General features: G+C 52.9%; 1 protein-coding gene across 12 annotated transcripts in view; it reads right to left on the bottom strand.

Annotated features, from left to right (window-relative positions):
• AFAP1L2 (actin filament associated protein 1 like 2) overlaps window positions 1-20,456 on the bottom strand; it is a 98,711-nt gene that overhangs the window by 20,649 nt on the left and 57,606 nt on the right. For 11 of the 12 annotated variants that reach the window (XM_060286326.2, XM_070043892.1, XM_070043893.1 and 8 more), the window contains 4 exons: window positions 17,195-17,323; window positions 10,826-10,900; window positions 9,362-9,456; window positions 2,271-2,361 (listed from right to left, as the gene is read on the bottom strand). In XM_060286326.2, coding sequence (XP_060142309.1) covers window positions 2,271-2,361; window positions 9,362-9,456; window positions 10,826-10,900; window positions 17,195-17,323 — 390 coding nt within the window. The remainder of the gene's footprint in view (window positions 1-2,270; window positions 2,362-9,361; window positions 9,457-10,825; window positions 10,901-17,194; window positions 17,324-20,456) is intronic. The other variant, XM_070043896.1, reaches the window with a different exon arrangement.

Here is a 20,456-nt window from a genome sequence, read left to right as displayed (position 1 = left end):
TGTCTACCGTCTCTAGCAGGAGACACCAGCAATGCAGGAGCTCTACCTAATAGCTCCTGCACAGGCCGGCAGGGCACTTACTAAACTTGTTCAGAGAGAGGACCTGACCCAGGGAAGCAGTGAGTGGACTGCTGATAAAGCAGGCCAAGAGGCCAAGCAACTGGTCTTTTTCAGGAAGTCAGCAAAATCGCTGTTGGACAAAGAAGTAGAGGAGCAAGGGGCGGAAGTCCAATGGTCATTTCTGCTGTTGTGACCTGTGCGTCCCACTGGTCAAACAGGTGTGGGGGACAGCAGGCAGGAACCAAGGGCAGGCCAGCTTATGATGCAGGGGAGGCCCCCTCTTCGTGGTAAGTATGACCAGCTCCCCACAAGTCATCCTCCGTCCTCGGGCTGGCAGGGGACAAAGGCAACTGGGCTTCTCCCCACCCTCCTTCCTGACCTTGTGATGACCCCTCCCCCCCACCCCCCCCACCCCCAGTTCTGGATAAAACCAATATGAACTCCCAGTCGAGAGACAAACACCGGGATCCTTCTGACTGCTTGTTTGTGTCGAGATGAAGTGTCTGCCCCACCAACAGGCCCCCGGGAGCGTCTGGGAGGCAGGCCCCGGCTGGCACAGGCCACACCCGAGAGAGATGGGCTTCAGACACATGGAGGTGCTCCCCGGGGTGAGTCACTGCTCCCACCTTCCAGACGCACCCAGACAGCCCCACCGCGCTCTCAGCTCCAGTCTGAAATCACAGTCCGGCCGCTGACTTGGCAACACCTCGCAAGCTAAGTGATGTCTGTCCACAAAACCAGACTCTTAGGATAAAATTCCTTTGGGCCAAAGAAGCCCTCACCTCCCACACAGTTCCCGGGACCGCAGACAGTAGGTAAAGTGTGAAGAAAGAGGACAAGAATCCCATGTGGCTCCAGGTGACTGGTCCCATCTCATCCCAGGGCCAGTTCTTTGTGACACCAACAAGGTCCCCCCGTCGGCCAAGTTCATTCCCACCACCAGGGATCCTTACTGCTGACATCTGCAAGTTGCTTTATGCTTTCAAAGACCTTTCACTTACAAAGGAAGGAAAGAGAAGGAGGTGAGAAAGGCAGAGTGAGGGGACCAGAGTCCAGCTACCTGGGAGAATGGGGTCACAACCATCTTTCTTCCAGAACCTTCAAGGCCTTTCTGTGTTATAGAATCCCCACAACGAGAGCATTTCTATTTCTGATCCAACCTCATCAGGCTGAGAACCACTGGCCGAGGACAGATGAGCCCTGCCCCCATAGCAAAGGGCCTCACAGACAGATGAGCCCTGCCCCCATAGCAAAGCCCATCTACCTAAGTTAGGTCAGCTACAAACAACCCTCCCCTCCAAAGGCTGGAGAAAAGTCTATTCAGAGAAAAGCCGAAGTCGTTACCAAGGCCTACAGCTGCTTCTGTGTCCCCATCTCCCATCTCCCTCCCCCAACCCCACCTGCTCCTGCCACAATGGCCTCCAAACATGCCAAGGGCTCTCCTGCCTCAGGGCCTTTGCACATACTGTGCTGTTTAGAAAGTTCTTCCTGCAGGTATCAGCTCCACCCAGTTCCCACTTCATTTGGGAATCTGCTCAAGGTCATGCTATCAGAGAGGCCCTCCCTAATCTAAAATAAAATCCCTCTCCTGCCCCAACCCAGCCCCTGCAGCTTTCCATCCTGACAAGTTATCACCACCTGACACATCCTATGTTTATTTGCTGTCTGTCTTCTTCCCTCTCAGAATCTAAGTGCCGTGACCACTGAACCCCACTGAATCCTGCGTGCTGCTGAGCTCCTGATTCCTAGAAGCATGCTGGGTACATGGTGGGAGCCCAGTGACTATTAGTCCAGCGAAAGAACCTGGAAACTGGGCTCTGGCTCAGCCTGACCACATTTCCATTGCTTACGGGGCCTTGTGCCTCTCGGCCAACACACCTCTTCTTTGTCACATTTCTGTGCTGAATCCAGCAACATCCAGGCAGGACCACAGAAGGCATCAGACACAGTAAACCAGCTCCTTGTGGACCACCCCAAGCCCCTCCTTGTGGGTGGGTTGGGTCTGCTGTAGGTCTCAGCTCCCCAGCAGACCAGAGGCCAAACGCTCTGTGGCCAGTTCTCAATTCGGGCCACGCTCTCTAGTAAGAGCCACCCAGGCTGCCCTGTGTTTCTAGCCAGGGTAAGTGTGCCGGTCACCACCAGGGGAGTTGGCACTGGCCTCCGTGCAGGAAGTGACTGGACCCCCTCCAAGCCCCGTCCCCAGGATGTACCATTGAGGGATGTGTCATATGGTTCGGCCTCTTCATAGTAACCCTCTGGAGACTCGATCTTTGGGGTGGAGAGCTGTTTCCGTTCTGGAATCTGTGGTATGAACAAATAAAACAAACATTTTCAGATACGATACACTGGGAACAACTTGGAATTAACCCTTTGGGTGGAAGGAGAGGGAACCAGAAGAAAAAAATGCCCAGCTTGGACGTCAAGCAAGTCGAGAGGGAGAACGGGGATTATCGTGACTCCCATCAGCCACCCCATCCACAGTGTTTGGTTTGCATCCAGCTGGAGGGCTGTGGGTGCGTTGCTTAACCTCACCAAGCCTCAGCATTCCCCCCGCCTCCTGCAGAATGAGGCTCCGATGCCCACCACACACACAATACCATTGTACACATCATGACATAACACACTTGAAAGGCCAGATGGAGTCAGGCTGTCATGGTAGCTATGATGGCTTCTGCATAGAATACACTTTCTACAAAGGGCTGATCGGGGTACACAGAGGAAGAGGACCTGGCTTCTAACTCCCAAACTTCTCCCATAACAAGTTCAATCATTTGCTCAGCAGATACTGGATGGCTCCCACGGACTAGCTGAGGGACACATCCAGACGGTCAGGAGTCAGTCCTGAGAAAGTCTTAACTAGGTGCTCACAGCTCCTTATCAAGTGCTTTAATAGACAAGGTCAGAGCTCCATGGGAGCGTGGAGGGTGTGATGAACATTTAGGACCAAGGAAGGATGCTCAGAGGACAGGACCACCCAGCATTTCTTACATGGCATGAGGGTGAATGAGCATAATTTGAGTAGAATAAAAAACATATGCAGGGCTTCCCTGGTGGCGCAGTGGTTGAGAGTCTGCCTGCCGATGCAGGGGACACGGGTTCATGCCCCGGTCTGGGAAGATCCCACATGCCGCGGAGCGGCTGGGCCCGTGAGCCATGGCCGCTGAGCCTGCACGTCCGGAGCCTGTGCTCCGCAACGCGAGAGGCCACAACAGTGAGAGGCCCGCGTACCGCAAAAAACAAAAACATATGCAACTGTGGAGAAGAACAGAGCATGAACATCGTTCTCTCTTCCATTATTCCATCTGTAAGATGGGCACTAGACTACGAAGGTAATCTCATAAGCAATAGCAGAGGAAAAAGAGAGATAGATGGTGGCATGAATATTACTATATATAGGTCATGAACGTGTAAGTGTCCATCCACACAAATCCCTGAAGAGGGTCAAGGGAATATTCGTGATGAGAACAGAAATGGCAAAAGCTGAAGTGCATTCCCAGTCCTGGTTTTGAGAAGTCCTTGTGCTGCGTGTTCCACACGAGGGGCAGGCCTGGACCTTCGGGGGGTGCCAAGTGAAGACAGAGGACGGCTCTTAAGGTAAAGGGGGTGCAGGGAGATCGTAGGAGAGACGGGGCCCTGACCTCGGACGGACCCCTGGGCTGCTGGGGATTCCTTGCCCCACCAGGAACAGGGGCAGGAGGTGGGGAAATCTAGAAACCTTTGCCATGGAAAATGAGCTTCTTTGGGGGACCTATGACAGAGAGAGCTTCCCTAGGCCTGGCCCAGGCGATGGTGGGAGAACAGGCAGCGTGGGCTCACGTCCCCCGTGGGACAGTACTCAGCAGGGACCACAAGGGCGTCGGTTCCCAGCTTCCCCCGGGGGCAGAGTAATGCTCCTGCAGCTGCTGCACAAAACCAGGCTCCCCAGAGCCAAGTCTTCTGTGGCTTGGCGACTAGATCTATTTCTATGATCTCTAGAGTGAATGTAACTAGGTTCGAATCCAGCCTTTAGGAGTCCATAGATTTAACCATGGGTATGTGACAGCCTCTCTGGGTCTCACTTTCCCTCTTCATAAAACAGGAATGGTACTGGAGTTGTCGAGGATTCAAGGAGACAAAACGTGATGGTGCTTCCACAGGGCCTGGTGCGTATCCAGTACGAGGAGGCTGTTGTCATCGTTGTCTGGGGGCCTCCACGACCCAGGCGCCCTACAGGAGCCAGGTTACTGGATTGCTGTCCGGCAAGCTGAGACAGGTCCACATGAGGAGGGTCAGCAGAGGCCAGGCCACCACCTGGCTCCCATACCACGTCCTTCGAACTCCATCTGGCCCGACACCGAGAGAGCTGACCCAAGTCCCAGAGGCAGGCTCTGAGCAGCCTGCAGCCCCAGCAGGTGCGACACACAGCACGCAGGAAGGAACAGAATAATCTGCTCATTTCCTAAGCAGCCCAGCTGCGCTCCGGGCCGGCTGCGGAAGGGCGACGGCTGCGAGCAGTACCTCCGGCCGGGCTCCTCGCCGGGGCGAGGGCCTCGCACATGGTGGACACATCTGGTAGCTGCTAGTGGATGACCCTTCGCCTCTGCTGCCCCTGGCCTGGAGAGACGTTTCTGCTCCTCTCGGCCACTCCTGGCCCCTCGGTCAGCCAGAGGAAGTGCTGCCTCTGAGAGCCTGCTTCCTGGGGTCTGAGGGGAAAATGTCTCCTTACCTGGGCCCCGACAAGGTCTCTGCTTTTGGGTCCTGGGGCTCAGGCTTCCTGCGTGGGCTGGGCCTCCAGCTGCAGCCTCCAAGAAGCCCCACTCCCCATACGGGGTGTGGGAACCCTTGTCTTGGTGAGGGCGTGGGGATCCCATCCGGAGGGAAGCTCTGAGCACCCAAGGTCTGGCTCTGGTCTGGATTCCCATGATTAGAACAGGACAGAAGGGGATTGAACCCTCCTGTGGGAACTCCTGCTGGGTCATTATCCCCACAGGGGGCCTGCCCTCCCATCTAGGAGTTGAGCACCAGGGGGTGTTTCTTGAGAGTCTCCCAAGCCTCTCACTGTGAAATCATCTGTAAATGGATCTATACAGAGAGGCAGATAGGGCAGTGGGGCAGGAATCTGACCTTCGGGGCTGGGTTCGAATCCTGACACTGGCACATCGAGCTGTGTGACTCTGGACAACTGACTTGACCTCTCTGGGCCTCAGTTCCTTTGCTATAAAATGGGGAGAGTAGAAGTACCTGTCACATGGGGTCACTGTAAGGATTAAACTGTGCTCAGCACTATTAAATAATAAATATTAGTGTTCACTAACCTTCAAAATAAGATATAAAAATATCAATCAAAGGGAGAAAAGGTGCCTGTAGGCATGTTTGGTGGGGGAAGAACAGGTGTACTCTGGGAGGATACAGAGGAAGTATTTGGGCATGACCTGGCTTATAGCAAGCTCAACTGCCTTAAAGAACAGGACAGCCCCTGTCCTCAAGGCGGCCAGGGCAAAAGATACGGGCCTGGGTCACGTTAAAGGACAAAACGATTCCAACAATTCAGAAGAGAGTCACATAATTACACAGGCGCGATGGCCTATTATCAGAGGAGCAAGAGATCCTAAACTCCCGGAATTAAGAATGAAGGAAAGTTACTTTATCATCATGATGATGAAGATGGTGCACATTCAACGAAGAAGCAGAAGATGTGTGACTTCGGAACCTGAAATAACTGAGGGTTCACAGGAAGGGACAGGGAAGAAAGCCACCCTGCTCAGCGTGACTTGCCAGAGATTGGCAAACTTTACCTGTAGAGAGCCAAACAGTCAATACTTAGGGATTTGCAGGCCATTCAGCGGCTCCGACCTCAACTCTTCTACCCTGCTACTGTAGTGCAAAAGCACCCATAAATATACACAAATGAATAAGCGTGGCTGAATTCCAGCAAAATGTTATTTACAAAAGCAGGTGGTGCAGGATTCGGTCAGGGGGCTGTACCTGGCCAGTGCTGATTTAGATGAGACACAGAGCTGAAGATGCGGGGTGGCCCAGGTGACCTGGGGCAACCCTGCAGTTCTGAGCAACCTGCCCCAGAATGCACTGTGGAAGCTTCCGGGGTGGGGGCTAGCGGATCCAGCCCGAGCTCCCCAGACCAACCACGGTGACGGCCTTCCCTGCCCCCGCAGAGCAGCCTGCAGAAGTCCAGCCCCGATGCATGGTCAGGCCTCAGAGGGGAGGCGGGCGGAGGTGGCTGCCCAGGCCAGGAGCACAACGGTGCCAGCAGACGTCTGTCTCTCGGAAAGCAACCGCCGCACCTGGCTGTGCAGACCGTGGCCTGGAAGTACCACGGCTGCTGAGTCACTGGCCACACCCACAAGATCGCTCCAGACCCCTGGCTGCCCCCTCCAGTGTTGGACGGGCTGAGCCTGGGACAGAGGCCACGCTCCCGGCCCAGCCCTGGGCACTGAGGACCCCAGGCAGACGCCCAGCTTGCGCTACAGCCACCAGAGAGCCCGGGGCCGGGCATGCAAGAGGACAAGCCACCGTGGCGCCCTGAAGCTCCTGGGTCAGGGTGGGAAGGGACACGGCTTTCTCTGGCCGAGGAAGAGAGGTCACAGGGCCAACCAGGCCCAGGCTGCCACGCTCCCTCCCTCCCCAACTGCTTGCTGTTCTGGTTCTCCTCCTCCCTGTGAGAGCCAGAAGACACAGCTGTTCCCCGCTCTGCCCTGACACCGCTCCTCTGGGGGCCTTGGACTAAGTCTTTAGCCAGACTTGACCAGAGAGGAGGCTGGAGGGGAGCAGGCGTGTGTGGGCAGGCAGGGAGGACCCCGGGTTCTGCACCCCGCCTTCCTCACTCCACATCCAGAAGGCCCTGGGGTGGAGGTGGGCGACTGGGACAGAACTAGGAGGGACCTAGGAAAGGTCCTTCTCAGCAGAGCAATTCCACAAGGAGCGGAGACCGCCAAGGCCGCTCGCTCTGCTGGAAGTTGCCCCACGGCCTGGAGTACGTCCACGGGAACCGTCACCACGCATCTGAAAGGCCACACATCTCGGGTGGTGGTGTCTTTCCAGTGCAGCAACAGGTTCCTCTCGAGCCTCTCCTGGCCCCGATGGCCCACAGACACAGCGGATGCCGGGAGTCCGCTCCAGGGGACGACCACAGTCCTGGCCTTGATCGGAGGCCCTGCGTCTCACACCCCCTTCTGTGCCGGGGTCACAGAAGGCTAGCAAGGGAGCACTAAAAGCCAGCCAGAGTCCCGGGGCTGCCGGACTCTGTGACCACGGCCCGGCCCCAGACCCTGGGTTCCCAGTCCACCACCACGTTCGTCAAACACGGGCTTCCAGAGCGAGTCACCGCTAAGAGGCTCCACCAGGTGAACGCCCCTCCCGTCTGGTGTGGACCCCTAAGCAGCTAGCTGCCCCACGTGGGGTGGGCAGTGGCACCCCACTGCACAGAGGTCAAAGGCACCCCGGTCAGAATCACACATGAACTCAGGCTAGGAAAGTTGCAGCCCTGGCTCAGAGCATCCACCTCTCCTTCCCCCCATCCGGCAAGGGGTGCTTGGGGCGTAACCCGAAAACCACAACACCTCCCGTCTGCTTAAAACCAGCAACAACTGGATGGGAGCTGAGAGGCCATGCCCCCTCCCCAAGTCCCGGCGCCAAAAGTGAGGGGAGCCTGCAGCGGAAAGGGACACGACTTGTACCTTTACTTGGCTAAGAAGCCGAGCTGAAGTCCGGGAGGCCGCAGAGTGGCCCAGAAACCAAGAAACTGCATACAAATCCTGGGCCTGCTACCTCCCAGTGGTGGGATCTTGGCCAGTTGTTTTAACTCCCTGAGCCTCTGTTTTTTGGCAGGTGGTGGGAGGACCATGTTTGTGTGCACCGAGTGGGCAGCGGCTCAGAACATGACAGTCACTCGTGGCATCAGCATATTGGGGTACCCAGGGCCTGATGCTCAGTCCATCAAGTCTGTCAGCCTGAGATGAAGGGTCCCTGCCAAGCTGTCACCCAGCTCCAGGGGCTCCTGCAGTGGGATGCTGCCCAGACATTCCAGGCCTGCCCTACCAGCTGTGAGAGCAGCGGGCAGAACCGTACTGCCCCCAGGAAGGCATGAATGAAGGGGCCAGTCTGGGGACGGGACCCCCTCAGTGGTGACCTGAGCCTACGGATCCGGTGATGGATGGCTTGGTGGGAGCTCAGTGACCGTGCAGTCCCACGGTCCCAGAAATCCTTCCCAGCCAGATCCTAGCGTGGAAAGAACTTGGGTTCAAGTTCTGCCACTTCAAGGCTGTGTGACACTGGGATATTATAAACCCACTGATTCTCGGTTCTTCACCCATAAAATGTAAATAACTACCACTCACCTCACTGAATACCACGCCCCCTGAATAAGAGGCGCTTAGGTGAGAGATGTTTACGTTCCTTTCATTTAAACACCAGGAAACAGAGGGCCAGAGACCTTAACTAACCTGCTCAAGGTCAAGGAGCTAGTACCTGGCAGAGCTGGACTCTGAACCCAGGTCTGTAGGAGTCCATAAATCCATCCATCCACGAACATGCGTGTGGCCTACTGTGTGCAGACACAGGACACGAAGCAGTAAACGAGACAAGTCCCTGATCCAGGGAGCTTACACCTACTCTGGGAGGCAAATAATAAACATGGAGGGGTAACTGGGCGGCGTGGCAGGCAGTAATGGGGGCAGGCACCGAGGTGGGATGCCTCACATGGGTAAGTCAGGGAAAGTCTGTCTAAGAATGTCTGAGACAGGAGGAGGGGGCAGCCTTTGAGGGGCCAGGGCCCGGGGACTGCAGAGTCCCTGAGGCAGGACTGACCACAGGGGACAACCCAGGAACAGAAAGGAGGCTGGTGGAGAGCAGATGCAACGAGGCTGGAGACGCAGCTGGGCCAGACCGTGTAGGCCCTGGGGCCACGTGAAGGAATGTGGATGTTCTGTCCCAAGTCCAGTGAGAGCTCTTGGTGGGTTTCAAGCAGGAAGTGGTGTGATGTGGTTTACATTTCTGAAAGGTCACTGTGGCCTGAGCTGGTGCCCATGTCTGTACAAGGCCCCGCTCACGGGGTGCTGGTGAAGAGCCTGGCCTAGCCTCGGACACACAGGGACCCTCATCTCGCACTGCCGTTCCTCTTTGCGCTGAGCAAATGATGTCACCTGCTAGCACGCTTACTTGTCTCCGTCCCTCCCGGTGCCCCGGACCCCACAGACAACAGGTGCTCCGAAAATGCCAGACGCTTGGCGGACTGACACCTGCGAGAAGCACTGGACCTTCACGGGACCCAAGTCAGGGAAATGAGGGGTCCCGGACCCACACTTACGATCTTGGGTGGCGGAAGGTCTGGAAGACTCTTCTGAGGGGCCGAGGAGTGCTGGCTGGGCTCGCCGTTAGTCAGTGGGCTCTGCTCCTCGGGCGCTGTGGGAAGCGAGCAGAAGAGGGCTTTGATGAGGGGCACCCAGGCTTGCAGTGGAGTCTCAGTAGCCAGGAATGTCTGGTCACATGAGCCCCCAGTTCTATTTGGGCAGGTGTTAATTACCCAGGCAGGCGGTCCCTGGAGCCAGTGTTGTTTTTCCTCCAAGAATAGGGTAGATCGGCCATGGGCAGTTTCCTCAGGAGGAACTGGTTTGAGGTTTCTGGTAGGTTCCGCACCCTCTCCTCCACCGGCCCCATGTCCAAAACGCCCTGGCCACAGAGCTTCAGTGAGTGGAGGAGCTGCCCGTGGTCACTATATTGAGCTGCTCTCAGCACCGACCCTGTGATTACCTCTGTCCACCCCATGGTTTCCCCGGAAGGCAAACAACCTAGGGCCCGGGGGCTGCTTTAGTGCAGGGGACTTCTGCGGAGCCCACGCTTGGTGGTGGGGCAGGAGGTGAAAGCCACACTGGGGACCTTGGCCACCAACCCTCTGTGCACTTTTAAGGAAAAGGCCCCAAAGGCTCTTCTGAGCCTGACCATTTCAGCAGGTGGCCAAGCCAGCTGGGGACAGACAGGTTCAGGCAGATCTGACCCTGGGGCTTTGCTGGCTGATGTCCTGAAGCCAAGTCTTTAACAGGACCGAATGTTTGGGGATGCTGTGTTCCCACCTCTTGCTAAGCCTCTGCCTTTGAGTCACAGGCTTGAGAGCTGCGAGACGGGGGCTTCTAATCCCCTCTCCTCTGCAGCTAGGCAGCTCTGCAAACCTCTGGGCCTCCCTGGGGTCCTGCTGGACCCACTCCTGAGGGTTTTCAGACAAAAGCAGAGAGCAGAACAGAGAAGATTAAGAAGCCATGGAAGACACCACCTGTCCTTCCAGTGGAAGGTAAGATGTTCTGCCAAGTGATCACCTTTGAACAAAACCTTCGATCGAATATTAAGGCAGCTGCTGACATCACCGACTCCTCGCCATCACCCCCCCCAACACACACACACTCATAAAATCCAGACTTCTGTCAAAAGTCATAAAGCTGGGGCTGTGGGATCAGCACCTATACAGCTGCTTTCTTAGAGCATCTGAATTATAACTTCCTATTCCTGGGACGATGCTGGGAAACGCTGAGAGATTTTAGGGACTGAATCCTTATCCACGAAGGGGACACGAGACCTTTAAGAGGCAAGGAGGTGGCCTGATGAGACATCCCAAAATACATCAACCCCAAATAGCATCACCCAAAATGCGACTTCCAAAAATAACCCCACCAGGCCTGTCTGTGGTCCTGGCTGGGAGGAAGGAGGGGTGGGACGGGACCAAGGCTTATACTGGCCCCCTTCCTGGGAGCTGGCCACTCCATCAGCGGCAGACCCGTACCTTTGTCTTGGGACTCGGCATCCTGTTGCTTGTGGACCGTCACTTTGTTCATATAAATGTACTCCTCGTCAGAACCTGCAGAAGGAGGATGGAAGACACAGGCTTCATGTGATTTCATGAAGGGAAAGGGCCTCTAGAGAGAAAGGATGTCCCCTCCACCCCTCAGAGACATTGTCATCAGCCTGGATTCCAGTAAAAGCATACAACATTTTGAGTTGATTGAAAGAGTCCACTGTAGAAAGAGCTGACAGATTTCCAAAAAAAGAAATACCACATTGCTGACTGTTAGTTTTCTAGCCTGGGGGGAGGGGAGGGGAGGGAAGGGAAGGGGAGGATACAGAAGGATAGCTTTGGGAATAAAAGGCTTAAGTGGAAAAGCACCCATACCTTAAAGATCTGCCTCATATTCCACCAAGCAGAGATTTCTCTGGGTTTCCTAGCATTTTGTTTAAATTGTAAAACATTTCCTATCAGTCATTCTCACCCTAGTCTGAATTACACTCATGGGCTAATCAGAGTGAGGTCTATATAAGATAGGTCATATTCAGGACCTGGAAGTTTAGCTCCCAGGCCTCTAGGTGGGGTGCCACTGTGGGGGCCTGAGCTCTGGGTTTGGAGTGGGGAGTGTGCTGGGATTTGGACCTGCAGGACCAGCAGCTACCTGCTCTACCTGCAGTGCACAGCCCTTCCCCTCCTTTAAAAACATTTCTGTACAGGCTGTCACCTTCCCCGTGCATGTCTAGGCAGAGAAAGGCTTTGACCCTTTCTTCAGAAGCCTGCAGAGGAGACTGATCTGAGTGTTTCTCCTCCTAGAAATCCTCCTGCATTTCTTTGTGCCTCTTAATTTGCATTTCCTAGAAACTTGCGGCTGATAAATTCCAGTGGCTGGAGATGATGCTACAGAGCCAAAGAGCCCAATTCAAACCCCTGGCGAAGGAGGCAGTTCAGCGCCAGCCAGTTCCACACCACAGACCGCCTAGACTCCAGCCAGCAGGCCTGCGTCAACAGAGCCCTGAGAACCCAGAGGAACAGGAGGAGGATACGGCTGGATGGATCTTCCTCCATCAGCCCGTGGGATTGCCACCCTGGTGCCCAGCCCTACCAGAACCAGTCAGCAACGTCACCCCTATACCAAGGGCCGCAGCAGCTTATCAGAGGGAACTACAAGGTCTAAACGTAGTTATCCACAACTTGCATACTTCCACTGAGGGGCTGGGTCTGTACCTCCTCCAGAGCACGGCACAGGATTAAAGCACTCTGCAGGGAGAAGCAGGAGACAGGGTAGGGGATGGGGGGCGGGGGGCCTCGGCCAAGCTCTGCCATTAACAGTAATTCTGAGCAAAACAGCTAACCTGTGTGCCTTAGTTCTCTTGCCTGCATAGTATGGAAAATAATTGTGATGAAATATTGCCTAGTTCTACCTAACTGAAATTTTCAAATGTACAAAACTCAAACGTTAGGGAATTTGAAAAAGTAAGGTAACCTTGTAACTAACAAAGATTAAGAATCACAGCCTAGGGCTTCCCTGGTGGCGCAGTGGTTGAAAGTCCGCCTGCCGATGCAGGGGACACGGGTTCGTGCCCCGGTCCAGGAGGATTCCACATGCTGCGGAGCGACTGGGCCCGTGAGCCATGGCCGCTGAGCCTGCGCGTCCGGAGCCTGTGCTCCGCGACGGGAGAGGCCACAATAGTGAGAGGCCCGCATACCGCAAAAAAAAAAAAAAGCCTAAAACATGGGAAATAATTCAAAGGCTCAATAATAGGAAAATGGTGAAAGAAACCATGGCACATCAACATAGGTAACAGCAGGTCACCTTTAAGAGTAAATGGATTACCGGCACAACCATTTTGGAAGTGATCTTGGAGGATAATTTAATTTTAAGTGTTCATATTCTGCAACCCAACATTTCCGCTGCCAGAAATCTATCTTGAAGATAAACTCCAGCATGTAAACAAAATTTTATTTGAGGGTGTTTACTGCAATATTATATGAGGTTTTTTTTTTTTTAAGAACAAAACTTAAATGCCCACGAATAGGGGGCTGGTTGAATATTATTGTTCATCCATGGATGGACACTACCCACCTGTGAAAAATCACAAAGTAGCTCTATGTCTGCTGTTTACAAAGATATCCAAAAATCACAGTTAAAGGATCATGTTTCAGAAAAGCAAAAAAAAAAAAGAAAGAAAGAAAGAAAGAAAAAGTATGAGAACTGTCAACACAGGGAAATGTGCACAGGCAGCAATTCTAAATGTAAAAATAACGCAAAGCAGAGCACAGAGGCAAACCACAGCTACGTGAAAATATCCCGATGACACCGATAAAGATCAAAAAAGGAAGTGAAGGAATGTAAATAGTGTTTAATGTTCATTTCACATTCTTTTCTTTTTTCATACTGTTAACTAAGCCCACACTCCCGTACAAAAGAAAAGGCAAGATAGTGTTGTTATTGTTTTAACTGTTAGACTCTGAGCAGGTGCTTCCCCCCCAAGACGGTGATCTGTAAATTGCAGAGAAAGCTGGCACTGGCCGTGTCACCAGGCTGCGTCTCCCTCCTTGGACACTCTGCAGGCCATGCTTGACTAGGTGTTGATTCTCAACACCATCCAGTTGGTAGGTAAGAGGCTCCCAGGACCATCTGCAATCCTGTGAATTTGGCCCTGGAAAGAGAAGCCTGATGAGCTGTCCCAGGTCTGGGAGGCAGCAGCCTCGGGTTGGAGAATTTCCATCATTGTCTCATTCATTTTCAGAAGTGCACTGAGCACCAGCACTGTACTAGGTGCTGGGGATACAGCAGAGAACAAAACAGACATTGTCTCTGCCGTTGTGAACTCACCAGATCGGGGGAGGGAGAGGGAGAGGGGGCAGACCCAGATTCGGTAGTCGCACAGGTATGTGGGAAATGACAGCAGCTACAGGTACGGTGGAAAGGAGAGCTCATGGTGCTTTGAGCAAGTGTGTGGATCCTGGGGGAACGACCCTTCTCTGAAGAGGGTGGTGGGAAGGGGTAGGGAGGAGGGGCCCGGACCCTCTTACTACACCTGCATAGACTGAACGTTTGAAGCATTTCCCATCACAGGGGCAGCCCTGAAATGTTCCCAGAGTCTCTGAGCAGGGTACTGGGGGGCCCACAAGGTTAAGACAGGAAAAAATATCGGGCCCCCAATAGACAGACCTCAATCCATGTCTTGACCTTACCACCTAGACAAAAGGCAAAGAGAGTGGAAAATTCAGTAATACACTGAAGATCGGAAAATGGAAAATTCCATTTGAAAAGTGCACACACACACACACACACACACACACACGCACGCTCTGCCCCAAATGTGTTGAAGTAAACAACAGCTCAGCCAGTGGAGACCACAGCCTATCTTGAAATGATCATCCTGCCTCCACCTGTAAGTCCCGTCAGGCTGAGTTAATTCTCTGGAAGATACACAGTGAGGCAGGCATGGGAAGCTGAGAGAAAATGACCAACGCGTTCAATTTAAGGGGCTTTGGATTCTATCCCGTGCAGCATAATTAACCTGGTACAGACTCATCTGGACCGTGGAGAGAGGAGGGGAGCGTAATGGTTAGGTCTGCTGGCCCAGGCCCAAGCCTGGGCTCTGCCACGCATGGCCATGTGCCTAAAGTAACTTTCCAAACCTCAGTTCCCTTGTTGGTAAGATGGGGACAGCAACTCCCTCACTGCCTTCGGACGGGGTTAGATGACATAATCCAAGTCATTTCATTCATTAAGCACGGGGCTGGGAAATGGTAAGAGCACAGAAAGTGTGAGCTGCTGTTATAACCACTCTGCCATCCGAGAGGGTGCAAAGAGGACCAGAGGGGAAGTTCGAAAACAGTGGCTATTCATCCGTGGGCACTGACCTGGAGAACAGAAGTGACAGCCGAAGGCCTTGGTACGGCTATGCGCATTTTATCGGTGGTCTGGGTGTGCTCTGGGGGCAATTCACACTGGGGGGCCCCCGACCCGTTCTCAGCAGCTCCTGCAACCCTACAAACTGCAGAGAGCAAGGGTGGGGAAGGCCTGACTTTATGAGAGCAGAACATACACACATCAAAGGTGAAACAGAGGTCACCCTACAGGAAGCCACACTAGACCACAAAGGGGACCCCACACCGGGAGCCCTGATGGAGTGGTGAGAACCAAGAAGCAGAGGTCAGACGCCATCACAGGGGTGTTTCTCAATTCCCAACAAAGGTGTTCTTTATCATTAAACATTCGCAGGTTGGAGCACATCTAAATGGCCTGGGAGTGTGCTCTGTAAAGAATTCCACCGATGAGTCCTTCTGTGGAGTGATTCATCCCTCTGTAACTTACCTGCTTTGTAATGGGGATTTCCCGTCTGCTCATCCCACCTTTGATGTGCTACTGACCAGCACTCAAGGCAGGTCAGCAGATGCTCACTACAAAGCTAGGAGGAGCCTGTAGAGCTCAAAGGCAATGAAGGGGCTGCCGGAAAACCCCTCTGATGAAAGGCTAGGGGAGCCAGATTATGCCGACGGAAGAGAAGGCTGCCGGGCATATAGCAACATGCTCCAGCTTCATGACTTCTCTGATCTTCAGACAATAGGAACTAATTCCACAGGGAACAAAAAAAAAAAGGAAACGGGACTTTGAAATGTAGCCCAGTGGACGCAGGCTGGATGTCAGGGAGGAGTCCCTGACTGTGATGGCCAAAGAAGGTGCACTTCCCTCCCTGGCAAGGATCTGGGCTATTCCTACTGTGAGACAGATGGATTAGATGTCCTCTTACTGTCCCTTACTGTCCCCAAAATATCACTTTCAATTCTCAAACATCCGATATAAAAATAAACTCGACTAAACTGTTATGACTTCACAAGAAGGTGTTTCTTTAAAAAAAAAAACACCTGTGCTAGAAATGAAACCGTATGTCCACAAGAAGACTTGTACAAGGCTGTTCAAAGCAGCCTTATTATTCATATTAGCGCAAATCTGCAAACAACCCAAATGTCCATCAGCAGTGAATGGACGAGCAGATTGCAGTATATTCGCAGAAGGGAACACCATTCAGTCCACAGCATGGAGTGACGGAGGCCAGACCCAAGGCACAAACCACCCAATTCCATTCATAGGAAGCTCCAGAATGGGCACCGCTAATCAATGGTGGTAGAAATCTGAAAAATGGTTGCCTTGGGGTGGGGCTAGGGAGGAATTCTTGCCCTGGGAAGGGGCAAGAGTGAATTTTCTGGGATGATAGAGATGTTCTACGCCTTATTTTGGGTGGTGGGTGCACAGGTGCATACAGCTGTCAAACCTCACTGAACTGGGCTTCCCTGGTGGCGCAAGTGGTTGAGAGTCCGCCTGCCGATGCAGGGGACGCGGGTTCGTGCCCCAGTCCGGGAAGATCCCACATGCCACGGAGCAGCTGGGCCCATGAGCCATGGCCACTGGGCCTGCGCGTCCGGAGCCTGTGCTCCGCAATGGGAGAGGCCACAACAGTGAGAGGCCCGCGTACCGCAAAAAAAAAAAAAAAAAAAAAAAAAAAAACGAAAAAAATAAACAAACTCACTGAACCAACTCCTGAAGATCTGTGTACTTGACTGGATACAAAATCTAGCTCAATTAAGAAGATAGAAAACCAATGAACTCACAGTTCTGTGATTTACAAAGTCTTAAAACAATGTTTTCCTGTTTTCCCTTGGGCTGTATGACACTGGGCAAGTTATTTACACTCTCCAGGCCTGAGTCTCCTCATCTGTAATAACAGCAGCAACCCCACAGGGGTGTCTTGAAGATGAAGCCCGAGCAATACATGTGCGGGCGGGAAGTGCTCAATTAAGCATTAGCTATGATTATACCAGTTTATTATCCCTTCTCTACTTTCAACCATAAGGAAAAGTGCTCTTCGTGGGCTACTGTGTTGAGTGTTCAGAAACTCCTGGGGCTGCCGTACACATCCCGTCACTCTTGCACTATTGTTACGGGCTGAACTATGTCCCCCTCAAAATGCATGAATTAAGTCCTAACCCTGAATACCTCAGAATGTGACTGTATTTGGAGAAAGTGTCTTTAAAGACATAATTAACATTAAATGAGGCCACTGGGGCGGGCCCTGATCCAGTATGAATGGTGTCCTTATAGGAAGAGGAAATTTGGACACCGCCATTCACACAGAGGAAAGATGGTGTAAAGACCCAGGGAGAAGGGGACCATCGACATGCCAAGGAGAGAGGCCTCAGAAGGAACCAATCCTGATTTTTAGCCTCCAGAACTGTGACAAAGTGCGTTTCTGTTGTTCAACCCAGTCTGTGGGGTGTCATTATGGCAGCTCTAACACACGTACAACCATCGTCCTGCTTCCACGGGGACCTCTTTACTAAGGCCCCGGCCACACTCACTGCTGCTTTTGGTGTAAAGCCGTAGGAGCTCGGCCAGGCCACTCTTCTTCACCACAGCTGTGCTGCTCAGGTTCTCTTGGTCAAGAATCCTGAGGAAGTCATCCAGCTCTGTCAGCAGCTGCTCCAGGGCTAGAGACAGAAAACAGAAGAATCCCTTATAGCAGCTGCCTTCTCTCCAAAGGCCCAGCTCAGACACACCTCCGATCCCACAGCATCCCACGACGGACCCTCCGGTCTTGAGGGGTGGGGTCCAGGGTGAGGCCAGGCAGCACATGGGGGGCCCAGCCAATAGGTGCAATTCCCAGTGCCAGCATCGCTGGGGAGAGGCAAACAGGCCCTTGGCTTCGAGATGGACAACCTCGGCCAAAGCTGCGGGGCTACCATTTGCTGGAGTGACAGTGGCCAAGGTGGTCCAGTCAAGTCTATCAGGCTGTGAGAATCTGGAAACAGGATTTTCTTCCTAATAAAGGTCAATCAAAACAGCTCAGGGTCTGGGGAACTTGAACACAGATCAGACCCCCAACCGTCAAAAGAAATGCTGTGGTTGACCCAGTTGTTAATCCTTTCCCCAAGGATGGGGAAACACAGAGTCACTTCAGGGAGATGAAACAGTGATTACTCTGTGCCCGCAGGAATATGGACAACCTATCCAAAGCCACACTTGGACAAACGAAGCCTTTCCCTGAGATTCTTCAGTGACTTCAGAGCCGCTTCAATTGCCACTAGGCCAGCGTCACTCCCAAGCTGGTTAAGGGCTGTGGTGCCTCGGATCTAGTTGTCAAATACGCCTCTCTCAAGGGCCACTGTTATAGAAGCACTGGCCAATTTCTAGCTGGAAGTACATTGCAGAAACATCAGTGCAGCGGGCAACAGTCTAGGTGCAGGGCCTTCCCCATTACTGTTGTTGTTATTATTGTTAATGACCGAAATCTCTATTAAGAACAGGATGCTGCATTCCCTGCTGGGGTCCTCACCTTGGCGCTCCCTGCCCAGCTGGCTCTCCAGAACGTGCTCATTAATGGCAGCAGCTCCTTGAGGGTCTAAACAATGCTTTCCAACCCTGGCTGCATTGGAATCACCTGGAGAGATTTTAAAACTCCTAATGTCTAAGCCGCACCCAGACTGATGATATCAGGATCTCTGGGAGTGAGACCCAGGAGTTATTAGGTCTTAAACCTCCTCAGGTGATTCCAATATGCAGCCAACGCTGAGAAGCATGGGTCTAAATGTAATGCCAGGGGCCACAACTGAGGGCCCTCCTTCCGACAGCAGCCAAGACGCCCAGACCGCCCTCCACCGCCTGCTGCTGGAACTCTGAGCGGTTACACAATCTCTCCAAGCTCATTCCCTCATCTGTAAAGTGGAGAAGACTGTGTGGGCCCTGCCCATCTCACAAGGTGGGTGTAAAAGACAAAATCTGTGAAGCTCTTCACAGCGATGCTTGTGAAATGCTATGCTAACGACACAAAGAGCTTTGTCATCATCGTCTCCTCCCATCCTGTGACATCATTAGTTATTTCTTATTCTCCACCAGTAGCATTCGTCTCTAAGCTCCTCTTCAGAGAAAAACCAAAACCTTGCACTGTAACATTCCCTACCCTACCATGTAAGGGAGAGGAAGGAAAGGAAGGTCACCTCCTCCGAGCAGCCCTCCCTGACCACCTTCTCCATACTAGATATTTCTTATCATTTTCTAACTCAGCATCTATCTCCTGCTTTCATAGCCCTAATCACAACTTACTAGCAATATGAATATACAATATTTTTTGAATACACAGTATTTTTTAAATAAGATTTTAAAATGAACAATATCAACAATGAATGAAATAACAGTTTTATTTATTTGCCCATTTTTAACGTGTATTTTTGTCTTTCTCATCCTGGTCTAGTCTGTTAGCTCAGTGAGTCAGAACCACACCTGTCTTGCATCTTTGGCACCTCACGCTGTTACAGGCGTTGAATGAATGTTTATGGAAATAATGAATAAATGAATGAATAAAGTTATTAGGTACCTACTAGCTCACAAGAACTCTAGGAGGTAAGCAACACTATGCCTATTTTGCAGATGTGGACCTGGTGGCCCAGAGAAGACCCATAACGGCCCACATGGCCCATGACAGAGAGCTGGGTTTGCTGCCTGACTCCAAGGCTGAGCTCTTGGCAACACCCCACCTGATGCCTCCATGTAGGGCCTTCTTCCAGCATCCCCCAAAGGCCTGGCGCCCCAGAACTGAACCAGAGCCCCTGACTATCCCCTAACCCCCTCATTATAGAAGCCCTTATACTCCCCTGGTTCTAAGGGAGAGCCCAGTGCCCTATTTCTGTTCAAACACCCCCTTGGCTCTCAGTGGGGTAGCAGCCTCTGACTCCAATTCTGAAAAACCAAACTCCCTGGAATGAATATTGCTACCGACCGGGAGAGAGCTGGAGGAAGGGAACGGGGGATGAGGATGCTTATTTCGGAAGAGAGCAGTGATAACAGTACCAGCGCATGTGACTGTCAGGTCAAACAGCCAGCTGGCTCAGATGAGTGGGTGCCGCCTGTCGTAGGTCAGAGCGCTCTCTCCCTGCAGGGAGAAACAGCAGAGAAACCGCCTCTCTCCCTTTCAGTGTCCTGGTAAAGGATGAAGAATCAAGCGGGTCCCACAGAAGTCTATGCGTCACTTCCCCTCCGGCTTGTCAAAAGCCAAGTGAAGGTAAAAGACACCTTCACATAGCCAGCGGCCCAAATGCTGCATGTGGTACGTGTTGGCCCGTGTGCCTAGAGGTAGGATGGAAGACGCCCTCATCTCTGCCCGAGAGGAGATGAGCAGATGGTTAAGGGATAGCCAAGGAGAGGCAAGAAAGAAGCCACATCAGGTAGTTCTGCTTGGGAAAGAGCCATGGATCAACAGCAGAGTCTCCTGCCCCGTCCTTGGGTATTGAGAAGAACACCCCAGGGAATCTCCAAGAGGCCAGTGGCTTCTGCCCTGTTTACTTAAAATTGATTAAACTCTTAACGCAATGAAATTTGAAAGAGCACCAGCAAAAGCTCCCAGAGCCCACCGAATCAGCATCCGGCGAGACCTCTCCGTGTGCCCAGCACTCAGCTGGGCCCTCAGCCTCAACTTACCGGGAAACTGGAAAGGAGACCTGGATGGCGTGGCTCCTGCCTTTTGCAGGCTTGTTGGCGGGACAAGGCGAGCACAGGTGAAGTGATTAACAGACCAGGGCGCACCACCAAAGAGTCAAGAGTCTCGCAGCTGATATCAGACGATAGGTT

The sequence above is a fragment of the Globicephala melas genome, chromosome 16 (assembly GCF_963455315.2).
Source record: "Globicephala melas chromosome 16, mGloMel1.2, whole genome shotgun sequence".
Taxonomy (NCBI): domain Eukaryota; kingdom Metazoa; phylum Chordata; class Mammalia; order Artiodactyla; family Delphinidae; genus Globicephala; species Globicephala melas.
Note: the sequence above shows the minus strand (reverse complement) of the source record. Positions and strands in the feature narration are given on the sequence as shown.